The 25,436-nt window shown below is 42.7% G+C and overlaps 1 protein-coding gene across 4 annotated transcripts in view; it reads left to right on the forward strand.

Moving 5' to 3' along the window:
* The window catches only part of TICRR (TOPBP1 interacting checkpoint and replication regulator), a 114,879-nt gene that overhangs the window by 62,303 nt on the left and 27,140 nt on the right, over positions 1-25,436 (forward strand). For 3 of the 4 annotated variants that reach the window (XM_086711521.1, XM_086711520.1, XM_086711522.1), the window contains 10 exons: positions 3,232-4,462; positions 10,746-11,025; positions 12,706-12,944; positions 14,084-14,318; positions 15,284-15,413; positions 19,628-19,767; positions 20,795-21,013; positions 23,479-23,630; positions 24,853-24,950; positions 25,260-25,353. In XM_086711521.1, the coding sequence (XP_086567647.1) occupies positions 3,800-4,462; positions 10,746-11,025; positions 12,706-12,944; positions 14,084-14,318; positions 15,284-15,413; positions 19,628-19,767; positions 20,795-21,013; positions 23,479-23,630; positions 24,853-24,950; positions 25,260-25,353 (2,250 nt within the window). In that variant the 5' untranslated portion in view covers positions 3,232-3,799. Of the gene's footprint in view, positions 1-3,049; positions 3,107-3,231; positions 4,463-10,745; positions 11,026-12,705; positions 12,945-14,083; positions 14,319-15,283; positions 15,414-19,627; positions 19,768-20,794; positions 21,014-23,478; positions 23,631-24,852; positions 24,951-25,259; positions 25,354-25,436 lie in introns of those variants that run through there. The other variant, XM_025919124.2, reaches the window with a different exon arrangement.

Consider the following 25,436-nt stretch of genomic DNA (forward strand, 5'->3'; position numbering starts at 1 on the left):
TGGATACAGGAGAAGCTGATGACCTTATACATCCATGGATGCAGACTAAAAAAATCCCCGAGGAAAGTCTGCTCTCTCCAGTCAAAAGACCAAGAAAGGGGTAGACGAGCAAGACAGAAAACTTCTAGACAATAATCACTCCCGTGAGGTCAAACTCCAAAAAACACCAAGCCAAACCAAATCAAACCAACAAACAAGCAAACAGTGTCCCAGCCCCATCAGCAAAGGCTGAGTGGGATCCCACACTTGTGCCCACGCTGGGCATCACGAGGCAGCCCCCTCCCCTGCCAGGGTGGCATCAGAGGCCAAGTGGGGAGCTGGCACTTTTATTCCCACCCGATGGTAATGAGGACCAAAGTGGAGGTCCCTTAGGGAACCTGGACTCCCACATCTATACGCCGGGAACAAGATTCCCCCTCTGCCCCTGCTGGGGTGATGTCGGAGGAGGCACAGTGGAGAAACAGGACTGGCACAACCCCTGTGGTGACACAGTTCCCCCACCTGCAGTGTCAGCAGAGGCCACAGAGGCCAGGGGGAAGGGGGCTACATTTTCTAAGTGATGGGGGTGGAAAAAAAAAAAGCTCTGTCAACCCAGAATTCTATATCCAGTGACAGTCCTTCAGAAATAAAAACATTCTCAGAAAATTGAGGAATTTTCTGCAAGCAGACTTACTCTAAAAGAATGGCTAGTGGAAGCTGTAAAACACAGGGGAAAAAATGATAAAAGAAGGAATCTTAGAACATCAGGAAAAAAGAAGTAACAATGGAAAGAGTAAAAGTATGAGTAAAGACAATACAATTTCCTTCTCTCAAGTTTTAGAAGTTTGATGGTTAAGGCAAAAATTATAACCAATGTAGGTATTAATATCTATAAAGGAAATAGACAATTTTAAGTGAGGAACGGTAAGGGGACTTAAAAGGAGGTAATATTTCTATACTACATTATACTTCATCAGACTGTGGTTAAGTTATACATACATATTGTAATACTCAGAGAAAACCCTAAAAAAATCTATACTGGGGCAACTGGGTGGCTCAGTTGGTGGAGCATCTTACTCTTGATTTCGGCTCAGGTCATGATCCCAGGGTCATAGGATCGTGGCCGCGTTGGGCCCGGTGGTGAGTGGGGAGCCTGCTTAAGATTCTCTATTTCCCTCTGCCCCTCTTCCCCCACCCGTGCACTCTCAAATAATAATAATAAAAATCTATATAAAGAAATACACTAACAAACAAAATTAATAAATAAAAATTGAATTTAAAAAAAAAGGTTCGGGGTGCCTGGGTGACTCAGTCAGTTAAGCGACCAACTTCAGCTCAGGTCATGATCTTGTGGTTTGCGAGTTCGAGTCCCGTGTGGGGCTCTGCGCTGACAGTGCAGAGCCTGGAGCCCCTTTCGGATTCTGTGTCTCCCTCTCTCTCTGCCCCTCCCCTGCTAACGCTCTGTCTCTCTTTCCTTCAAAAATAAATAAACATTAAAAAATTTTTTTAAAAGTTTCAATTAGCACTGAGGGAAGGAGGAGGAAAAAACAAAAACGAAAAAATGAAATGGCAGACTTAAGCCCTAATAATCAATAATACATTACACATAGATAGTCTAAATACATCAATTAAAAGATAGAGATTGGCAGAACAGATTTTTTTTTAATGTTTATTTATTTTTGAGAGAAAGAGAGACAGAGTGTGAGTGGGGGAGGGGCAGAGAGAGAGGGGGAGACATAGAATCTGACGCTGGCTCCAGGCTTCGAGCTGTCAGCACAGAACCCCACATGGGGCTTGAACCCATGAACCTGTCAGCACAGAACCCCACATGGGGCTTGAACCCATGAACCGTGAGATCATGACCTGAAGGGAAGTCGGACACCCCACCGACTGAGCCACCCAGGCGCCACTGGCAGAACAGATTTTTAAAACTGACTCAATTATACGTTATGTAAAGAAACTCACTTCAAACATAATGATGTAGATAAGTTAACAGAAAAAGATCCGAGCCAGATATACTATGCAAACACTAATCAAAGAAAGCAAGACAGGCTATATTAATAGCAGATAAATTTATTTCAGAGCAAAGAAAAGCACCAGTTACAAGAAAGGACTATTACATAGTGATAGAAGGGCCAATACACTAAGAAGACTCAGCAATTCTAAGGGTGTACGCATCAAACAGAGATGCAAAACATATGATGCAATATAATGATAGAACTGAAAGAAATAAGACACATCCACAATTATAGCTGAAGACTTCAACATCTTCCTCTCAACAACTGAGAGAATAGTTAGAAAATCAGCACAGATATAGAAGCACTCAAAAAACACACTAACCAATGGGATCTAATTGGTATTTCCAGAACACTCCACTCAAAAATGGCAGAGCATGTCCCTTAAACTGGTCCCATCTCCCACCCTTCCTTGACCTCCCTGCAGCATACCGTAAACACACTCCCCCTTTGTCCTCAGCCTCTACCTTGAATATTCCCTTTACCTTGTTGCCTGATTAGAAACCTGGCTTCTTCTATTTGCAACAGGAAATGCTTTTTAGTCACTAAGTATATTTCTTCCTGACTATAAAAGTAACAAGGGGCTACAGAATAGAAAATTCAGAAAAGTGTGAAATAGGTATATATGTTTAAAATCACCATAATGTCTTCATCACCCAAAGACAACTTTCGGTACAGTTTTATCATAACAGTTTAAAAATATACGCATAGAAACTTGGGGGTTCTCACTGCATGTGCTGTTTCACAGTCCTTTTTTTTTAAATTTTTTTTTCCACGTTTTTATTTTATTTTTGGGACAGAGAGAGACAGAGCATGAACGGGGGAGGGGCAGAGAGAGAGGGAGACACAGAATCGGAAACAGGCTCCAGGCTCTGAGCCATCAGCCCAGAGCCTGACGCGGGGCTCGAACTCACGGACCGCGAGATCGTGACCTGGCTGAAGTCGGACGCTTAACCGACTGCGCCACCCAGGAGCCCCGCACAGTCCTTTTTTTAAAAATCTAATGTTACATATGAAAATATTTTTGAAAGCTACTGATGTTCCTTCCCTTTAGGCCGTACCGTAGTTTAGTCATGCCCATTTGAGCTGTTTTCCAATCTTTCTCAAATTAAGTAAGTAACTCTATGATGTACCTAAGTCTTTTATTTGGATCCAATTACCTTCTTCAGAGAAACTCCTTGAAATTATTGGGGCAAAGTGAACTTTTGATTGTTAATAAATTTTTCTTAAATTACAGAAAACGAAAATTTCATCATCGGATTCTATTCCACAGAAAGTCTAGGGCGGCTTCTTCCCAGTTTGAATCGGACCGTCTCAAATTCCCCTCCAGTCCTAAATTTCCAGTCTCGGTAAACATCTCCCAGCAGCCCGCACCCACGCCTGCGCACAATCGCCCAAACGCAGGCCTCCCGACCGAAGGGGAAACTTAAGGACACGCCCCCGAAGCGCAACCTCTTTAAATTTTAAAATGAAGGCCCGAGCCAATGAATGTTAAGTTTCTCCCGGAACTGCGTGCCCCGCTCACAGCCACGCCCTCCACCAATCAGGCAGAGAGCTTCTCCGTCGTCCTTCCAATCAGCGCCAAGGCTGGGAGTTACCAACGTAAGTTACGTAAGGCGAGCGACCAGTAGGAGCTGACTCTGGGGGCTGACTCCGCCAATGGCAGCAGCGCTTGGAGAGCGCGGGAGCTTTTCCACCGGGACTCCTGAGGGAAAGTGGTGAATGGCGCTGGTTCCCTGAGGCCAGGGCCGAGAGGACGGCGGCGCGGGCCCCGGCCGGAGCCCGGGGGCGGCGGCGCGGCCGGCATGGCCTGCTGTCACAACGTTATGTTGCTGCTGGACACCGCGGGCGGTGCCGCCGGCCGGAGCCCGGCCCGGCGGGCCGCCCTGCGCCTCCTCACTTACCTGAGCTGCCGATTCGGCCTGGCCAGGGTCCGCTGGGCCTTCAAGTTCTTTGACTCCCAGGGGGCGCGGAGCCGGCCGTCCCGCGTGTCTGACTTCCGCGAACTGGGGGCCCGCTCCTGGGAGGACTTCGAGGAGGAGCTGGACGCCGTGCTCGGGGACGGCGCCCACGGCGCCCACCTGCCGGGCCCGGCGCCCAGGGCCAGCCACACGCACGGCGCCCTGATGGAGACGCTGCTAGACTACCAGTGGGACCGGCCCGAGATCACGTCGCCCACCAAGCCGATCCTGCGCAGCAGCGGGAGGAGACTGCTGGACGTGGAGAGCGAGGCCAAGGAGGCCGAGACTGCGCTCGGGGGCTTCGTGAACGCGGTCTTCCTGCTGGCCCCCTGCCCGCATTCGCAGAGGGAGCTGCTGCAGTTCGTGTCCGGGTGCGAGGCGCAGGCCCAGCGCCTGCCGCCAGCCCCTAAGCAGGTGATGGAGAAGTTGCTGCCCAAGAGAGTGCAGGAGGTCATGATCGCCCGAAAAATCACCTTGTACTGGGTGGATACCACCGAGTGGCCCAAGGTGAGTTAATGGTAAGGTCCGACTTGGTGCACGGTGCCCTGTGGGATCATCCAGAACCTGGCGGCGTCCGCAGAGCCGCCAGTAGACCCAGAATGCGACCAGCCTGACCCGCATGGGTCCGTTCGGGAGGAAAGTCCTGTGGTCACAAAGTGGGACAGTCTCCACGACAAAACAGGTAGGTCCTTGGGCCCTGCTGAGGTCAGCGTTTAAAGCCCTTCACAATTTGGGCCCTGTCCGCCTTCCCAGGGAATACTCCAGCATGTGAAGCATGGTCTCTTGGGTCAACAAATCTCGAGTGCTTGTTCTGTCTTAGCCACCCGGAAGCCTTTGCGAGTCTAAGCCTCTCTTCCAACGCCTAGCCCAGTGGCAACACCTCGGTCTCTGTTTTGAATTTCCACCCACTTTTGTGGCACTTACCCTTTCCCAGTGATCAGTTCCGCTCGTGCAAGTCTCTCCCTTTCATCTGGTCTAAAAACGTCTCAAAGGCAGGTCCGCACACCCCTTTGTGTCCCCTGCAGATGCACCTTGAACGTTGTGCGAGCTCAGTTAAGTATCTGTTGACTAAAGGAGTACATTTAGGTACTTCCGGTTCTAAGTGGCTCATTTGGGGCCCCAGCTTCAGTTAAGCACCCCTTATGATAAGTATTTTTACCTTCATTTTTCTGCTGTCTGCTTGTTGTAATAGTCAAGCCATTGCACTGAGCGCCTACTGCACGTTGTAGCTGCTGGGGGTGCGGTGGTCAGCTGTAGTGGTTTACCTTCTGGTGAGGAAGATTCATGAAACAGATAAGATTAACAGATCAAACAGGTGAGCAGGAGGAGGTAAAAGGGTGGGGGGACTGTTGTATATAGGGTGATGGTCAGGGGAGGCCTTTATAAGCAGAGAAGGTGAAGGAGGAGGAATGTGAAGGCTGGGAAAGAACATTCCAGGCAAAGAACACGTATAAAGGTTTGAACTAGAAACGAGCTTAGTTTGTTTCAGCAAGTGCCCATCTATGGGGCTTAAGCAGTAAAAGTGCCGATTTTCTTCTAATTGATGGGAAGTGGGTTAACCAGGTGAAAGATGTGATTCCGCTTATTGAAAACTCCTGCCACTGAACGAGGGGTGGGCTAAATTGCAAGATTACAAATGGAAAATGAGCAGATGCTTAAATAATGGTATGTAATGTTAAAATTTCCAACGTGCTTTCGCATACAAAGCCCAAAAAAGGCGTGGGAAATGCAAAATAAGGCAGCAGTGGCTTGTCAAAAGGAAGGGACAGAGTGTTTAAGGGGGATTGTAAACATTTCATGGAGAAAAAGGAATCCTAGAACTTAAAATTTCTGAAGGCAGCAAATGAAGTGTTGGACCCATACTCAACACATAAGTGTTTGATTTGGGATGATTGACACCAGATCACAACAAAGACTTGGTTCTGAAATTATATCAAATACTGGCTAGAAGTCTTAACAGATGGGGCTTGGAGATCCTTCTCTCCTTTTTCTCTTTTTGGAATAGCTTTGCAATAAGGAGATTGATGGTACCTTTTTGGAGACCCCTTCCAGTTCTGACACTCTACCTTCTGAGGGGATGGGTCTTCTCTGAGGCTTCCCTTCTCACTTTAGCTGTGTGTTTCCCCTAAGAAAATGTCCCATCAAACAGGCTTTTCTGGAATTTTTTTTTCTGGTGAAGATTGATCCTTTACTATTCAAAAAGCCTCTGCCTGGCCACACCTTGGAGACAAAAGGGAGCTTTGGGTCCTGTCCTTGGAGAGCTCTGGCTACAAGGGCAGAGAAAAGGGAAGGAGAGAAAATCCAGGCCCTGTCTGGTGGAGCTCCCCATCTGGGAAATGGAACGGGAGAAACAGAACCTGGATTCACAGACTGGGGGAGGAGGGATCCAAGCACAGAACTCTGGCAGAATAAAGGGAACACAGGAGACTCCTGGAACACTTTCAGCTTTCTCTCCGATTTATTCAACACCTACTTATTACCTGTCTGCTAGGTGTGCTGAGTGTACCATTAAGTGAACCAGACAGATGCTTTCCTGGAGTTTATAGTCTTGTGGACATTTATAAATCTCCAGATTCGAAAGTGTCACTAAGGCTTGTCTGTCAGTTATTCTGTAATGTGCATAAAAATGAAAAATATAGGGGCGCCTGGGTGGCTCAGTCAGTTAAGCGTCCGACTTCGGCTCAGGTCATGATCTCGCGGTCCGTGAGTTCGAGCCCCGCATGGGGCTCTGTGCTGACAGCTCAGAGCCTGGAGCCTGTTTCAGATTCTGTGTCTCCCTTCCTCTCTGACCCTCTCCCGTTCATGCTTTGTCTCTCCCTGTCTCAAAAATAAATAAATGTTAAAAAAAAATTAAAAAAAAAATTGAAAAATATAACCGTACTTTTTATATTGATTGTGTTTTTTATTTTGAAATAACTTCAAAAAAAATTTTATTTACATCCAAGTTAGCTCACATAAAGTGTAATAATGGTTTCAGGAGTAGAATTTAATGATCATCACTTCCATATAACAGCCAGTGCTCATCCCAACAAGTGCCCTCCTTAATGTCCATCACTCATTTAGCCCATCCCCCCACCCAGCACCCCTCCAACAACCCTCAATTTGTTCCCTGTATTTAAGCATCTCTTATGGTTTGTCTCCCTCCCTGTTCTTGTATTATGTTTTCTTCCCGTATGTTCATCTGTTTTGTATCTTAAAGTCCTCATATGAGTGAAGTCATATATTTGTCTTTCTCTAATTTTGCTTAGCATAATAGCCTCTAGTTCCATCCACGTTGTTGCAAATGGCAAGATTTCATTCTTTTTCATCACCGAGTAATATTCCGTTGTGTATATATACCACATCTTTATCCATTCATCCATCGTTGGACATCTGGGCTCTTTTCATACTTTGTCTCTTGTCGATAGTGGTGCTGTAAACATTGGGGTGCATGTGCCCCTTTGAATCAGCGTTTTGTATCCTTTGGGTAAATACCTAGTAGTGCAACTGCTGGGTCCTAGGGTAGCCCTATTTTAAATTTTTTGAGGAACCTCCACACTGTTTTACAGAGTGGCTGCAGCAGTTTGCATTCCTGATGGTGGTTTTTTCAAATCATGTGCATATATTACTTCTCATCAAAAGTTGATTTTTTTTCAATTCTTATTAAAGCTTTACTTTTCAATTGATTAGCAGATTTTTTTTTCCTGGCTATCCTCTAGCCAGAATCTCTAACAATTTCAACAAATTTTTTGTTTCCCTTTGGTGGAAAACCCCAATCAGGATCTGTGGTGTATGAACTAGCTTACCATTCTCCCCTATAGCAGTGAACACAGGCATGGACGCATGGGTGGTAACGGCAGATATTGATTAATTTCCAAACTGGCATGCATAACTGAAAAGTCTTACAATATATTGTTTATCTTCGTTACATGTGATATTTTCTGTTCTCTGATATTTCCTATCCTGGTTTTTTTTTTTTTTGATTTTTTTTTTTTTTTTTTAACACTGATCATAAGCCAGGAAATTGATCCATCAAAGGATCCATCCGAGTCCATCAAAGGGTCATAACCCTCATATTAAAAGCACTATCCAAGATAGTTCTGGGTTCTCGGACTAGTCTGTCCTTCCCTTGCTGTGACCTTGGGCACTCTTATGCCCCTCTTTGAACTTGAATATATGGAAAGTTTGGAGATGTCCTGGAAGACCTCACATTTCCATAGCAATTTATTGTCTACAGTTATTAACTGTCCTGTGGAGTAGGCAAACCAGCACAATAATCATATTTTGGGATAGGCACTCTTCTGTTCCCATACTACTTGAATATTCTCATGTTATATTGTGATGCTACATTAAATATTTCATTTTATTACTGTTTTATTCCACCCCCAACTTTAAAATTCAACTTTAAAAGACAGGCACTGTGTCTCACTAATCTATGGCGTATAAAGTTTGCTCAATGAAAGTTTGAAATCCATGCTTGGGTGTTGAGACTCAGAGGGAGTCACCTCAATGCTCCCTGATAGAATTCCCACTGATTAAGTAGGTCAATTCAGGATGTTTGCTCAAATGGGTATTGGAGTTCGACCAAATTGTTGTAATAAAACAAGAGTTTAATGCCTTAAAAAAAAAAAAAGTTTGTTAAAAGAAGGTTGAATGGAGCATTGGCTGTGTGTGAGGAAACGAAGAGCGGCTTTTTACAGAGAAAGCAGTATTTGAGCTAGATTACCAAACTTAGTGAAGAGGGAAGGGGAAGACACAAGAAACAATGAACAAAAGCATGGATGATAAAACAGGGCATATTCAGGAAACATTAGTGGTTCAGTGTGTCTGGAAAGCAGCGATGGGTGAGGGAAAGATAATGTGTTTGGAAAGTTTGTTTAGGGCTGGGCTATCCAAGAGTTACGTTATCGTGGAGGCAGTGGGAAGCCCTTGAAAGTTTGTTAGAGAAATAGCATGATATGATATATGATTTGGAAGAATACTTCTTAGAGAAACATGGAGGACAGATTCGAGGCGGGACACAGACTTTAGAGGCTGTACAGTAAGAGTTCAGGCAAGAGATGATGAGGACTTTGGTGAGAGCAGTGAGGACAGAACTGAGACCTGCTTGGTCCCCACACAGTCATGTGGAGTGGGTGAGTCAGCAGTGATCCCCCTCTAGGAGAGGGGCTCCTGCCTAGCTCCCTTGGTACCTAGCCATTGTTGTGTTCTGTTGTGTAGGACAGAATTATTTTGATTAATGTACTGTATGTTTCTTTTGACTCTTGACATTTCATGATTCCTCTCCAGTGATTTTTATCACTTCTGTTCCTTGCCAGAAAATAGAACTCAAGTGTTGTTTTCACTACATGGGCACTTTCTAGAAGGCATAGTATGTAGTAGTTATATTCTTAGGCTGTACAGTAACAGGATACTGGCCATTATTTGTGTTTGGCTTAATAAATACAATGATTGTGGAATTTGATCCTTTAATGTAGATGCCAGCTTGACTTTCTCTTGATCTCCCTAAGCTTGCTTGCTTTTTTTTTTTTTTTTTAAATTATGTTTATTCATTTTCGAAAGACAGAGACGGAGTGCAAGGAGGGGAGGGGCAGAGAGAGAGAGGGGGACACAGAATCGGAAACAGGCTCCAGGCTCCGAGCCATCAGCCCAGAGCCTGACGCGGGGCTCGAACTCCCGGACCGCGAGATCGTGACCTGGCTGAAGTCGGACGCTTAACCGACTGCGCCACCCAGGCGCCCCACTTGCTTGCTTTTTTTTAATATGAAATTTATTGTCAAATTGGTTTCCACCCAAATTGAAACACCCAGTGCTCATCCCAACAGGTGCCCTCCTCAGTGCCCATCACCCACTTTCCCCTCCCCCCTCCCCCCCATCAACCCTCAGTTTATTCTCAGTATTTAAGAGTCTCTTATGGCTTGCCTCCTTCCCTCTCTGTAACTTTTTTCCACCCCCCTTCTCCTCCCCACTGATCTTCTGTTGAGTTTCTAAGGATCCACATATGAGTGAAAACATAAGGTATCTGTCTTTCTCTGCCTGACTCATTTCACTTAACCCTCTCCAGTTCCATCCATGTTGCTACAAATGGTCAGATTTCATTCTTTTGCGTTGCCAAGTAGTTTTCAATTGTATATATAAACCACATCTTCTTTATCCATTCGTTGGATAATAAATAAAGTTGATGGACATTTAGGCTCTTTCCATAATTTGGCTATTGTTGAGAGTGCTGCTGTAAACATTGGGGTACAAGTGTCCCTATGCATCAGCACTCCTGTATCCCTTGGGTAAATTCCTAGCAGTGCTATTGCTGGGTCATAGGGTAGATCTATTTTTAATTTTTGGAGGAAACTCCACACTGTTTTTCAGAGCGGGTGCCCCAGTTTGCATTCCCACCAACAGTGCAAGAGGGTTCCCGTTTCTCCACATCCCCTCCAGCATCTATAGTCTCCTGATTTATTCATTTTGGCCACTCTGACCTCACTCTGTGAGGTGGTATCTCAGTGTAGTTTTGATTTGTATTTGCCTGATGAGGAGTGACGTTGAGCATCTTTTCATGTGCCTGTTGGCCATCTGGATGTCTTCTTTAGAAAAGTGTCTATTGATGTCTTCTGCCCATTTCTTCACTGGATTATTTGTGTTTTGGGTGTGGAGTTTGGTGAGTTCTTTATAGATGTTGGATAGTAGCCCTTTATCCGATATGTCATTTGCAAATATCTTTTCCCCTTCCGTCGGTTGCCTTTTAGTCCCCTAAGTTTTCTTTATGGGTGCCTCATTTATAACTACCTGACGTTCTTTATAATTTTTATTTCAGTTGTGGGAGTCCCCAGATCACCTTGGGTACTGGACAGTGTGTCAACTGCTCCACCTTGTAGGAGGCACTATCTTACCATCCGAAACTTTCCGCCAGGATTGTACTAAACCTGGGAAAATACTACTTGGTAGTGAAAAAAAGCTGTCAAGTGAATCTCCCCTCACTTCATGGATTTCGACTCTGCCATCTGATGCCACTTTAAACTGTTTGCTCTATAATTCTCCTGCGTATGAAGCCTCATTTCCACGGATGGAAGGAATCTTATTTCTCCCTGTTGAAGGTAAGCAAATACTATTTTGGGGGCTTTTATGGTCTCAGGTACATTCATTTCCTCAAGGCAGATCCATGCTTTTCACTTGTTTAGAGTTTCCAGCAGGCTAGGCGCTCAATGCTTGTAATTAAAAGATACCCATGTAAAGGGGCACCTGGGTGGCTGGCTCAGTGGGTTAAGCATCTGACTCTTGGTTTTGGCTCAGGTCATGATCTCACAGTTCATGGGTTCGAGCCCCACATCGGCCTCTGTGCTGGCAGTGCTGAGCTTGCTTGGGATTCTTTCTCCTTCTCTCCCCTCTCCCTCTCCCCCTTCCCCACTCTCTTTCCCTTTCTTTCAAGATAAATAAACTAAAAAAACAACAACAAAAAAGATACCTATGTAGAATCAGAGGTACCACAGGAAAGGGTTGGACGTGGGCATAGTATAACTGCCAGCCCACCTTTGAAAAGAACTAGTGAGTGATTGTTTAAAGAGTTTCCCAGCTGGGGTTCCTGGGTGTCTCAGTCAGTTAAGCATCCGACTTCCGCTCAGGTCATGATCTTGCAGTTTGTGAGCTCAAACCCCTCATCTGTCAGCACAGAGCCTGGAGCCTGCTTTAGATTCTTTCTCTCTCTCTCTCTCTCTCTCTCTCTCTCTCTCTCTCTCTCTCTCTCTCTCTGCCCTTTCCCCGCTCATGCTCGAGTGCTCACTCTCTCTTTCCCTCTCTCTCCCCCCTCCCTCTCAAAAATAAACATTAAAAAAATTTTTTTAAAAAGTTTCCCAGCTGTTGTAAAGAAGGATAATATTGTTCAGGTGCCCAAGCAGAGGGGGTGGTAAGATTTCCCACCTCATAGAAGAGATTGAACAATTGAAGACCATAGAGAAGCGATGACTGATTAAGAGAAGAAATAAAGGGCGCCTGGGTGGCGCAGTCGGTTAAGCGTCCGACTTCAGCCAGGTCACGATCTCGCGGTCCGTGAGTTCGAGCCCCGCGTCGGGCTCTGTGTTGACTGCTCAGAGCCTGGAGCCTGTTTCCGATTCTGTGTCTCCCTCTCTCTCTGCCCCTCCCCCGTTCATGCTCTGTCTCTCTCTGTCCCAAAAATAAATAAACGTTGAAAAAAAAAAGAAGAAATAAATTAGTTAAGAGGCGCTGAGAATGGTGCTTGTTACCAGGAAAAGCCAGCATGGTGAACTCTTCGTAAATTGGCTTTGCCGTGTGGTCTGTCGTATGGTGAATCTCTTTGTGAATCCTGTCTCCACACAGGAGTAATCCTACCTAGAGATGTAAACCTAAAACTATGTGATGCATTATGTGCAGTTTAAGGAAACTTCAAGAGTAGTTTTGTTTAACCAGTTCTGTCATACCTAGTTTTTAGACTTTAACATTTTAATAAGATCTGATACGCTGGACTTAAGAGGCAGTGTTGTCTTTTTTGCAAGTAATGAGTATTACTTGAATACTCACGTCGAAGGCGTAATTATTGAGAAGTTCTGACATTTAGTTGCACCCGTGTAATTCTTTTCATCTGTCGCTCTTCCCAGAGAGCAAAATGAACTTGCTCTGATAGCCTGTTGGCAGTGGAATGACGGTTGAAGTGTGAAGTGACAGTTACTAGCACCTCGACTGACAATCTGATTTTTTTCTTCTTACTATTCTATTTTTAGTACCTCTCACATTAGAATTTTAATATTCCTTATTTCTAATAGACAAAGAGATTCAAGAAACATGGACAGTCACCCTAGAGCCCTTGGCCATGCATCAGAGACACTTTCAGAAGCCAGTCAGAATTTTCCTAAAAGGCACAGCAGCCCGGTGGTCTCTCCCAGCGAGTAGCATTTTGGGCACCGATAGCTGGTTGCTACAAAGTCCAGAGGAGAGCAAATCAACTCAAAGGCTGTTATTTCAGCAGCTGGTAAGCAGGCTGACTGCTGAAGACTTACACCTGGTAGGTACCGTGTACACGCTGAGTTATTCCGGTCTGATAACGCACTTGTACGGTTCAATAAGGGGTCTGTGAGGAGCCAAGGCTGGATCTACATAACATACTTTCAGTGACACAGGTGATGTTTTTGTGAATCATACTATTTCACGGTAGCATCATGACGGTGCTTGTTGGTGAAGAAACAGTTTATAAAATTGCATGTACCTTGATTCCCATTAAGTTAAATTATATTCACATGGGAAGAAAAGGCAGCAGGTCAAATGGAAGTATGAGGGTGGTGAAATCATGTGTGGTTTCTTGCTATTTTTTTGAGTGTTCTAATATATGTTTCTAAACTTATGTATTTTTATATACTAAATGTCATTGCTATGAAGCCCTTCACTGTAAAATTGGATGTAATAGTGTTTAATAGTTCCACAAACTTAGAAATCTCTTCTGCAAAACACATAGGTACCCAGATTTGATTGAAAGGTGATGATTATTTTCAACTATTGGCAAATTTTTTACCTTACTTTGTCTTTTGCCTCTGTAACCTCAGAAGGCTTCTGTCGTCTAGATCCTTTGTGAAACATAGAAAAACTGTAGTCTCTGGACCGATGTTGTTCTTTTTAAGAGTTAAGTGTGTTCTGAATGAAAGAGCTCGACTCAGGGAGTCAGCTGGGCCTCTGCTCTGTTCTGCAATTATGTATCTAAATCCCTTAAGTGGTAGTATTGCCTCATGGTTAAGAGCATGGGTTTCGAATTCATACACATACAGGCTTGGCTTCTGCCTCTTACCAACTCGGTAACCTTAAACAGGTTACTTATTCCTCAGCCTTAATCCCTCCTCTGTAAAATGGGGGTAATAATCATTTTTTTACCTCAGAGCGGCTGTGAGGATTCGGTGAGTTATAATCACATAATAAGTGCTTAGTAAATATTCCTGGTAACCTTAGGTTTTTCTTGTTTATAGATTGAGAGATTAGGATCATGTGGTCACTAAATTCAATTCTAGCACTAATACCCATCCAGCCCGTCTGTTCCACAGTTTTGTCTTTTGTAATAATCATTGGGAGAAGCTATCATTCTGTCTTTTACTAAGCTACATTCTCCTTTAGCTGTACGTCAGCAGTCTTCTCAATTAATTAGACCTTCTGATGTAGGTTGCCAGCGTGGACCCTGGTGAAGGCTGGCCCCCCATCACTGGAGTTATTTCCCCCCTCTCTACCAATGCTACAATTCTCACTGTGTTCCGCACCGAGGAGGCTGAATTTCAAAGACATTTTCTCCAAACAGTTGTGGCAGAGAGCCCCCAGGATACAGCGTCCCTTTTTTCTGATGTTATGGATATTGTACTGAGTCAGATTCACAGTTCACTTGAGGATCCTGCCACCTGTGGTAAGTTCCTGAACCGATAACTAACATACTCTAGGGCAGTGGTTTATAGTTTCTTCTACCATCAGAATTTGTTTCACTATGCTCTTCGTAGAACCCCAATATCTATTATAAAACAGATAAAAGCAAGCTACAATACTTCAGGCAGTTTAAATCATCATTATTTGTAGAAATCCTGAAGCACCTCTGAGGAGGCCAAAGGCTCTATGAAACTGGTGTGAAATCAGAGGTATGAGATGAAACCTGTATTTTAATATACTTATTGAAAGTGAAAGTATTGTGCTCCTGTCCACCTCCAATCTGGTGCATTGTTACTAATAACAGTACAAACCCTATTTATGCCAGGTAGATATAAATATAATCAATTTGATATTTATCCCATTCATTCAACAGATTTATTGAATCTATGCCTGCTATGGCAGGCACTGTTCTAAGTAACGGGAATATATCAGAGAACAAACTAGACAAAAGTCTGTGTTCTTACAGAGTGTACCATCTAGTCTGGGGAGACCAGCAAGTGAATAAGGAAATTGCATGGTGTATTTAGAAGAGATAAGTGCCATAGTCATAAAGCAGGAAAAAGGGAATAGGGAGAGTTAAGGGGTGGGGGGTTGAAATTTTAAACAGGCTTTGTTGAAAAAGTAATATTTGAGCAAAGGCTTGAAGGAAGTGATACAAAGAGGTAACAGCAAACGCCAAGACTCTGAGAAAGGTGTGTGTCTGTTACATTTGAGGGACCGCGAGCAAGCCTGCGTTTTGTACACTGTCGGGAGTGGCATTTTTCAGTGACAGCATAGACCTGTTGGGGTTGGTGGTGTGGATGGAGGAGTGTTGTTAGTGATGCGGCTGTGCATCCTTTGTAAGAACGCGGCCAGTCCAAGGGAGGAGCAGGTGTTTGGATTCTCTGCTTCAGTCCTAATGCGTCTTTTTCTCTCCTTCCTCTCCCATCTCTGCTCCTGTCCCTGTAGCTCCTCCTGTTCCAGAGTGGGCCCAGCAGGAGCTTGACCGCACCGGTCCTTGGAGCACGGCCGTCATGGAGAAGTGGTTCCCCTGCTCTAACCTGACTGGCGCTAGTTCAAGTCTGATGGAGTCATTTTGGTAAAACTTTATTTCTCTGGATATTGATTGATGAAATCGGCCCTCACTTATCTGCTTATGGGTTTGTTTGGTTTTTTAGCATACTGCATTTTCTTAGTGTAGTCCAGTAATACTAAAAACTACACATGGAGAGCATTGTTTAATGGGGATAGAGTTCAGTCTTATAAGATGAAAAGAGCTCAGGAGATGGATGGAGGTGATGGTTGCACAACATTATGAATCTACTTAATACTACTGAACAGTGTACTTAGTGTATTTTACCACAATTAAAAAACTTGGGAAAAATTAATTACAAAAACAAAATGTTCCCATTATGGAAGAAAATTTTTAGTATTAAATCTCAGTAAAAATGAAAAATAACAAATTTGTATAATGCAGCTAAGTGTATGCATACAGGAAGATTTAAGAGCTTAAACTGTCTTTCAAATAAGAAAAGTTAGGGGCACCTGGGTGGCTCAGTTAAGGGTCTGACTTGGTTTTGGCTCAGGTCATGATCTCCTGGTTCGTGAGATCGAGCCCCACATTGGGCTCTGCTCACACCTAAGAGCCTGCTTGAGATTCTTTCTCTCCGTCTCTCTCTGCCCCTCCCCTGCTCACACACGCTCTCTCAAAATAAGTAAACATTTAAAAATAATAAGGGGAGTGTAGGTGGCTCAGTCAGTTAAGCGGCCAACTCTTGGTTTCAGCTCAGCTCAGTTCGTGATTTCGATCAAGCCCCACATCAGGCTTCCCATTGATGGTGCAGAGCCTGCTTGAGATTCTTTCTCTCTGCCCCTTTCCCACTCACTCTCTCTGTCTCAGAATGGATGAATGAATAAACTTAAAAAAAATTTGTTTTAATAAAACAAAAAATAAAAAAATAAAACGTTAAAAGCGAATTAGCTAAGGGTCCAATACAGTAAATAACACAACAGAGTAAATCCCCAAAATAAAGAAGGTAGTAATAAAGATAAGAACAATAATCACAGACAATAGAAATCAACAAACATAAAGTGATTTTTTGAGAAGTCAAATAAAATGGAATTATCTATTGTAAAATTGAGTAATTTTTTTTAAAAAAGAAGACATAAACCATATTAGGAATGTAAAAGATGAAGCAGAAATTCAAAATAGTCTTAAGAGGTAAAGTCAAGGTTTATTTTTGCCATATAGATAACCAGTTCCTACCCTGTTTATTAAAAGTCTTTTTCTCATTAAATTACTGTAGCACTTTGTCCAAATCAGTTCACCACCATTGTGCAGCTTTATTTCTGCAAAGAATCTAGTCCAGAAGTTGTTAATATCACATTGTCTTGAGTACTGAAATCAAGTAGTTTTAGTCCTCTCAACTTTGTTTTGTTTGGTTTTGTTTTCAGAATTGCTTTGACTATTTGAGAAACTTTGCATTTCCCTGTAAATTTTAGAATTATTCTGTTAATTTCCACCAGGAAACCCTGCTAGGATTTTAGCTAAGAGTACATTGAGTCTGTAGATCAATTTGGGAAGAATTGACTTAATGAGTCTTCTGATTCCTGGATGTGGTATAGCTTGCCAGGGCTAAGACAGGACAGGTGCACTTTTCCCTATAAGATAGCAGTGTTTACCATAAAGCACTAATAAATAAGGTGGTGTGGTATTGGTGCAAGGATCAACAGAGAGACCCATACAGCAGTAGAGCCCAAAGAGTGACCCACACATGTATGGGAGCTCAGCATACACCAAAGGCAGAATTATAAGTAGACTGTTGGGGAAAGAATAGACTGTTCTATTAATGGTGATGTGACAATTGGCTCTCCAGAAGAAAAGCAATAAAAATTAGATTTCTACCTCACAGCATACACAGTGATAAGTTCCTGATAAATTTTAAACAAATGTGAAAAGTAAAACTTTAAAATCTTAAGGGAAAACACAGGAGGAGTTCAGGCTTGGAATGGTTTTCTTACATAAAACATCAAGCACTGAAACCATGAAGGAAAATATATGACTATAATTTAGAATTTCCTATATGATGAAAAGGCCTAGTCATAGGCCTAGGTAGCTGTAATCCATATAACCAGCAGAGGATTTGTATCTAAATTAGTACAGAGCTCCTAAAAATCAATAAGAAGAAAAGCAATTGGGCACAGAATGCAAACAAGCACTTCATACAATGAAATCCAATAGAGCAGTAATTTGAAAAGATAAGATACTCCGTTTCAGGGTGCCTGGCTGGCTCAGCCAGCACAGCGTGTGACTCTTGATCTCGGGGTTCTGAGTTTGAGCTCCACATTGGGCCTAGTAGAGCTTACTTTAAAAAAAAAATGCTCAGTTTAAGCAAATGGAAATGAAAATGACAGTAAGAACCGCCCCACAAGATTCTGTTTTATACCCATTAGATTGTCGAAGGTCAGTAAGTCGGATATAGCACATAAAGAAATGAGAACACTTTCGATGATAGAATTGTAAATAGTTACAACCATTTTAGAGAACAGTTTGTATTCCTCGTAAAGGAGAAACTTTACATGCTGGCACCCAGCAATTCCACTTTTACATGTCTACATTAAAATATTTGCACAAATACAAGGAGAGCTACACTCGATTGTTCATTGCCAGTCGTTACAAGTGAAAAAGTGGAAAGAACTGGCTATCTGTCAGCGGGGAAACGGATAAACAGACTATGGTATAGTTACACAATAGAACATTATAGATAGATTAGTAAAATGGAATAAACGAGCTATTTATATACTCATGAAAAATGTTGAGTACAGACAGAAAATTGCAAAAGGATGATGTATGGTATTTTTTAAACTTCCAATATATACAATAGCAATTTATGTTGGTTTTAATACATACGTATGTCTCTATAAATCAGATACAAGTCTAGGAATACTTCTGGAAGGAAAGGATGGGAAAAGATTGGGGCTTTTCTGTGTCTATAATGCTTAATTTCATTAAAAGAATCTGAAGTCGATAAGGTCAAGCTTTAGCAAATATTTAATCTTTGTGGGAAGAACATATCTAATAATGCTTTCACTCCTTTTCTGTGTAATTGAAAGGCTCATAAGTTCTAAAAAAATTAACAGAATGAAAAACAAACCATCCCTACAGTTAAAGGAAATCCCAGCACACTTAGGGAGAATCAGTCTGCTTCAGAACTGCACGTGTGAAGCCGAGAAGCCCAGCCCATTCAACCAATGTCACCATAACTTCCTCCCACTTTTAGATCAGATAATGGAAGATAGTGAAATATAAGTAATAAGTTTTTGTTTTGTTTGTTTTTGAACGTTTACTTATTTTTGAGAGAGCGCGAGCTGGGGAGGGACAGAGAGAGGGAGACAGAGGATCAGAAGCAGGCTGCTCATGCACTATGGATGCACCGTCAGTGCAGAGCCCGACGCGGGGCTCAAACTCACAAACCATGAGATCATGACCTGAGCCGAAGTCAAACGCTCAACCGGCTGAGCCACCCACGTGCCCCTACAAGGAATACGTTTTCAAAGTTTTGCTCTTTTCATGGTTTCCCTTAGTGATGTTTAGCCCCAGGCAGAGAAGCATTTAATATCTAATCCCCTCTGCCACACTTCCTCCCCTTCTCATCAATTCCAGATTAGTTTACTATGATGTAATGGTGATGTGAAAGAATTATTCAGAAGGCACTGTGACACTCACTATACTGTATTGCATCGTCTTCTACTTTAATGTATGGGCAGTGGGTAGAAAACAACTATGGAATAGTTGCCTAAATTAGACATGTACCGTAGGACCTTAAGGATCTCATCAATATAGAAGTCACTACCAGGGGTGCCTGGGTGGCGCAGTGGGTTAAGCGTCCGACTTCAGCCAGGTCACGATCTCGCGGTCCGTGAGTTCGAGCCCCGCGTCGGGCTCTGGGCTGATGGCTCAGAGCCTGGAGCCTGTTTCCGATTCTGTGTCTCCCTCTCTCTCTGCCCCTCCCCTGTTCATGCTCTGTCTCTCTCTGTCCCAAAAATAAATAAACGTTGAAAAAAAAAAAAAAAAATTAAAAAAAAAAAAAGAAGTCACTACCATATGTAATGATTAATGGTTTTGTTAACAGGTGGCTTCTGTCCCTGAGTCTGTTTAAATCATAAATGAGAAGAGAGAGAAAATACATTTTTTGAAGGCTGCTTGTGGGGATATCTTTTGATTAGCTTTTAAAGGCTAATGAATTTTGTTTTTAAAGCATTTTGAAAAATCAGAATTTCAGCTTTGTACTAGACATCTTGACTTGTTCACAGGTTACTACAGGCTGCCTCGTCTAATAAGGAAGAGTCTTCCAAAACTGAAAGTGAATTAACGTGTTGCCTCTCTGACCTCTACCAGAGAAAGTCTCGGGAAGAATCCACTGTGTCTAATCAGGAAGACAGCAAAAAGAAACGTATGCACATACTGTTTCTTGGTGTAGTCTTTCTTAAGAGTGTGTATTTTAAAAGGCTGGAATTCCCTAAAATGGGGTTGAAACGGTAACTGAATAAGAGGACAAGTTCTTGCATTTCAAACTTGAAAATGGTTACATTAGTACAAAAGTGATGTTAAAAAATCGCCTACAATCTTACCTTCTTAATAAACCATTTCCATTTTTATTTATGCAAATACAACTTTGTATGCTACTCATCAATATTTATTTCCCTGTGCCGCCTTGCCTTTTCAGTTACTGTTCCACCTCATTGCCTCACAAGATTGATGAAATTTTTCTGTTGTTGAACAGTTTTCAATTTTTATCATTATAAGTAATACCGTAGTATATGGGGTGCATAGGATTTATTCTTTGAGTGACTTCCTTAGTGTAAATTATCTGGAACAAGTTACTGTATCAAAAAGTGGGGGAAGGGGCGCCTGGGTGGCGCAGTCGGTTAAGCTCCGACTTCAGCCAGGTCACGATCTCGCGGTCCGTGAGTTCGAGCCCCGCGTCGGGCTCTGGGCTGATGGCTCAGAGCCTGGAGCCTGTTTCTGATTCTGTGTCTCCCTCTCTCTCTGCCCCTCCCCCGTTCATGCTCTGTCTCTCTCTGTCCCAAAAAAATAAACATTAAAAAAAAAAAAAAAAAAAAAAAGTGGGGGAAAAGTAGCTTGCAATGCATACTGCTCAGTTGCCTTCCAGAACTTTTGTCACAACTCTGTGACCATTGGGTGATGATACCTTGGGTCTGTTCGGCCTCTGCCTTCCTAAAAATCATCCGATCTTGTTGCCATATTTAGTTCCTAAACTTGCGTTACAAGAAGAGCTCTCTCTCTCTTCTGTGTTGTAGGTACAGACCGATGGGAGAACCACCTCATTCACATCCTCCTGAAGGGATGTACTTTATTGCAGTATCCCTTCACAGAATACTGAGTCTGAATTAAAGCATTACTAATTCTGCAGAAGTAAAAGCTATTTTACTTGTCTTCCCACGATGCTGTTTTGGTAGGAGGGGTCCCTCGCACCCCAGTGAGGCAGAAGATGAACACCATGTGCCGTTCCTTAAAGATGTTGAATGTCGCGAGGCTGAACGTGAAGGCCCAGAAGTCGTGTCCAGATGGCAGTCCAGATGCCACCGGGGAGAAGGGGATCCCAAGGGCAGCCGTTGGAAGAACGGCAGATAAAGTGGAAAACCGAGGGAGAACACTCCGAAGCTCTAAACCTAAAGGTATTTATTCCTCGATGCCATCGCGTTTTGGGGTCTAAGGCCACGCTTATTCTTTCATACCCTTGTATTTTTATAAATTTTAATTCTGTCCTTCAGTTAATGAACATTTATTGAATATCTGCTGAATTCCTCAAGGTGTGTTACAGGGAATACAATAAAAATAGGATCATGTCCTATTCTCAGATTTATGATCCAATCACAAAGATGACAATAGTGAATTCATATATGCATGTGTACATGCAAGCGTACATACACACACACACACACACACACACGAAGTACATAATGGACTAATACAACGTAAGACATAAGAGAGCCAAGAAGCTACAACAGCAAAGACATACTAGGTGTCAAGAACGAGAAGGTCGGCCTTGGGCCAGAAGAGGCTGAGAAGGCTTCTAAGGAGGCAGTGGAGCCCAGGCTGGAGTTTAAGGAACAAGCAGAATTCAGATGGCAGGAGAGTAAAGGAAGAGCGTACTAGATGGGAGATTAGCCTCAGTAAAGTCACAAGAAGGGCCATGGCATGGCCCTAGGACAGGTAGTTAAAGAAGCTTTAGCCATTGAGGAAGAGAGGGAGATGGGGAAGCTTTGTGACTCATCTAGTGTATTGAGGTCTTTCAGAGTTGGGCAGAAGAATTTCATCCAGTAGTGTTAATTTTCCTATTTGTTTCTTTCTTTGCTAAAAAATGGATTGCATTGCAGTGTGTTTCTCACCCTCAGGGCACATTCTTAGCTCACGCTACCAGAGCCGGTCCTGTGGGAGGTGAACTTTGGACAATAACTGCATGATGTTACCTTTGATTTCTTTTGAGAATTCTGGAGTAAAAGTTTTCTGCTCCTTGAAGAGTTTTTTTTTCCCCACCTTTGGAATATTAGATTCACAGATGATAATCAGTTTGAATGGGACAGAACATCTTTAATGAGCTAGTAAAAAAGTATTCACGAATGTGGATGGTTCATTCAAGGGAGAGCAAAATTAACAGTACTCAAGTGCCATTAATATTAACACAGTTTCTGGATTAGATTCTGAGCAAAAATAGACCCGCCCAACAGTGGTACATGCTTTTGGACAAAGGTGCCCCAATAATTCAGTGGGAAAACGATAATCTTTTCAACAAATGGTGCTGGAACAGATGGGTGTCTTGATGGAAAAAAATGAACTTTGACCTCACCTCTTAGTATTTCAAATCTCTGCTCTATTTTTCCATTCTAATACTGCTTATTTATCCTTTCTCTATTTAATATTCCTCAGTCTTACTATAGATTTCTGTATCTGGTTTTGCAGAGAATTATTTTTTTGTTTCTGCTGATCTCTCTTGTTTTTTTTTTCCCTATTTAATTCATTTCTGTTCCTGTCTTTAGTATTGCCTTTGTTTTTTGGATTTATTCTCTCATGCTGTTTCTTCTGTTGTACCTTAGCTAATTGGTTTTTATTTTTCTTCTTTAAAAGATTATTTAAGTCCATGAACTTTCCTTTAAGTTTTAATTTAAGTGCATTATACAAGTTTGCTATGTTCTGTTTTCATTGATACTTCTAAATATTTGGTGACATCCAGAATATAAGGGAATTTTTTAACCCAATCTGATAGTTTCTCTTAACCAGCATGTGCATTTGTGAAATAGATGTTTATAATTATTGATAAGCTTGGATGTTTTTTAGAGTCTTATTTTGTGCTTTCTAGGTTTTTTGTTTGTTTTTTCCTTTCTAGCAGACTGGGATCAATCAAGTTTTGTTTGTTCCTCTTCCTTTCTGCTGGGTTTGGAGGTTATATAGGTGTTTTTTTGTTGTTTTAGAGAGAGAGAGAGAGAGCGCGAGAGCGCACGTGAGAGTGCAAGCAGGGGAGAGGGGCAGAGGGAGAGAGAATGAATCTCAAGCAGGTACCCCGCTCTGTGTGAAGCCTGACGCGAGGCTCGATCCCACAACCCCTGGGATCATGACCTGAGCCAAAATCACTAGTCAGACGTTCAACTACTGAGCAACCCAGGCATCCCTTTCCTTTTCTTTTTTTAAGATTTTATTTTTAAGTAATCTGTTCACCCAACATGGGGCTCGAACTCACAACCCTGACATCAAGAGTCGCATGCTCCACTGACTGAGCCAGCCAGGCGCCCCTATAGTTTCTTTTCCATTAATAGTTATCATTAAATTTATAATATGTACATTTGATTTGCAGAGCCTTAATTAATCAGGATCTCTGCATTTCTCAGCCTCCCCACCACTGACATTTTGGATGTCTGTTAGGGGCTGTTAGGGGCTGTCCCTTGAACCACAGGATGTTTAGCAGCATCCCTGGCCTTTGGTCACTAGATGCCAGGAGCACCCTCCTCCTCCCCACCAGTCTGGCAACCCGGAGGTAGCCACACGTGCCCTGGGAGGCAAGATACCTAGTTGACAACCACTGGCTTAAGCCATACAGTGACTTCACCTGGATGTGATGATCAACTTAATTTTTTTTTTTTCACAGACTTTAAAACTGAAGAGGAGCTCCTGTCTTACATACATGAAAATTACCAAAAGACTGTGGCCACAGGAGAAATCATGTTGCATTCATGTGCTCGGAATATGATCTCAACCATTAAAGCATTCCTAAAGTCAAAAGGCACCAAGGAATTGGAAGTAAGAGAGTATGGATGTTGCTGTTTATTATAGGTGGAGTGGTTGGTTGCTCGTTGGTGGGTTTGGTTCATATGTCTTGGGAAATGATTGCTATGCAGTGTGTGATTCAAAAATAAGAGAAGGGATGAACTTAATTCCAGATCTTGGGAAGTAGACACAATGAACTGGTAAAGCAGAAATCCAGGAAATAGACTGGGTGAGGGTAGTGGTAATTACATGTACTTCTTTTTAATGTTTTTTAAAGAGCAGAGGAGAGGGGGAAAGGGACACATCGAGAGAATCCTAAGCAAAGCTTCATGCTCGGTGTGGAGGCCGACGTGGGGGGCTCGATCTTACAACTGCGAGATTATTACCTGAGCCAAAATCAAGAATTGGATGTTTAACTGACCCACCCAGGCGCCCCTTCGTGTACTTCTTTTCTAACAAAATCTCTGTTCTCAACTACATGTTAGCTGCATGAATTAAACCAGCGGTTTTTACCTTAGGTGACTTTAGAGTCACCTAGAACATTTTTGAAAAACGCTAATGCCTGGTTTCCTCAAGACCAACAGAAACAGATCTCTTGGGCTTGGTTCCTGGGTATATGTACTCGTAAAAAGCTTCGTAGATGATTCTATGCAGAGGGAGTATTGTAAACCACTGGTTTAGACCATGCTGTCATTGTCTTTATTCACGGTTAGTGCTGAAAGCCAGTCTCCTTCTCAAAAATAGATAGGAGTTATTTATAGTCCTTAAGGTTTTTTTTTTTAAGGTCAGACATGCAAGCTTGTTGTAGCCACACCTCCTTGCTCTTAAATATCTTTTTTACCCTGTTTTTTTTTTTGAAGATATGAAATAACATTCATTTCACTATTTTTCGTTCAATAAGAGGGAAATACCTAAGGGGATATACTTCCCTTCTTAGGGCATTAGTCAGCTGTGAAATAAATTAGATATAATAAGTAACTCAGGGGGCGCCTGGGTGGCGCAGTCGGTTAAGCGTCCGACTTCAGCCAGGTCACGATCTCGCGGTCCGTGAGTTCGAGCCCCGCGTCGGGCTCTGGGCTGATGGCTCAGAACCTGGAGCCTGTTTACGATTCTGTGTCTCCCTCTCTCTCTGCCCCTCCCCCGTTCATGCTCTGTCTCTCTCCCAAAAATAAATAAACGTTGAAAAAAAAAATCTTTAAAAAAAAAAAAAATAAGTAACTCAGTTTTCTCCTAGGTAATAATTCTGTATTTTCAGATGAACTGCCTGAATCAGGTAAAAAATCGCCTCTTAAAAACTAGCAAAAGTCTTCGACAAAATCTGGGCAAAAAACTGGATGAAGATAAAGTCAGAGAGTAAGTAACTACCTTTGTTGATTGATTGACTGATTTACCACCACTCCCAAACAAAGCTCTAAGATTTGCTTCTATTCATTTAAAATAGTTGCCAGTTGTTCAAAGAGGCTCTTTGTGCCTGATTCTTCGTGATGTTTTAAGGTGCAGTTTGAGTTACCCATCTATCTAATAATCATGTCATTACTTAGAGAAAGCAATGACTCTTCTTTTTGGTTGTCGGTTCTTCTGGAAAAAGATCTTTGCTTAAGGAAGGAGATTTTAGTTAAATGGCACTCATGATCGATATGACCAAGTATTTTTTCTCTCAAGGTGCCGGCTTCAGGTATTTCTTCGTTTGGAGATGTGTCTGCAGTGTCCTTCCATACATGAAAGTGTAGATGATATGGAGCAAGTGGTGAAGGAGGCAAGTATATAAGCCCAGCGCCCCTGGGAATCAGCCTCAAAGACTTTCAGCGTCCCTGTAGAAGGCATATGGTAATTTTCCAC

Source organism: Puma concolor, chromosome B3 (genome assembly GCF_028749965.1).
Source record: "Puma concolor isolate L17-30 chromosome B3, mPumCon1.1.hap2, whole genome shotgun sequence".
Classification (NCBI taxonomy): Eukaryota; Metazoa; Chordata; class Mammalia; order Carnivora; family Felidae; genus Puma; species Puma concolor.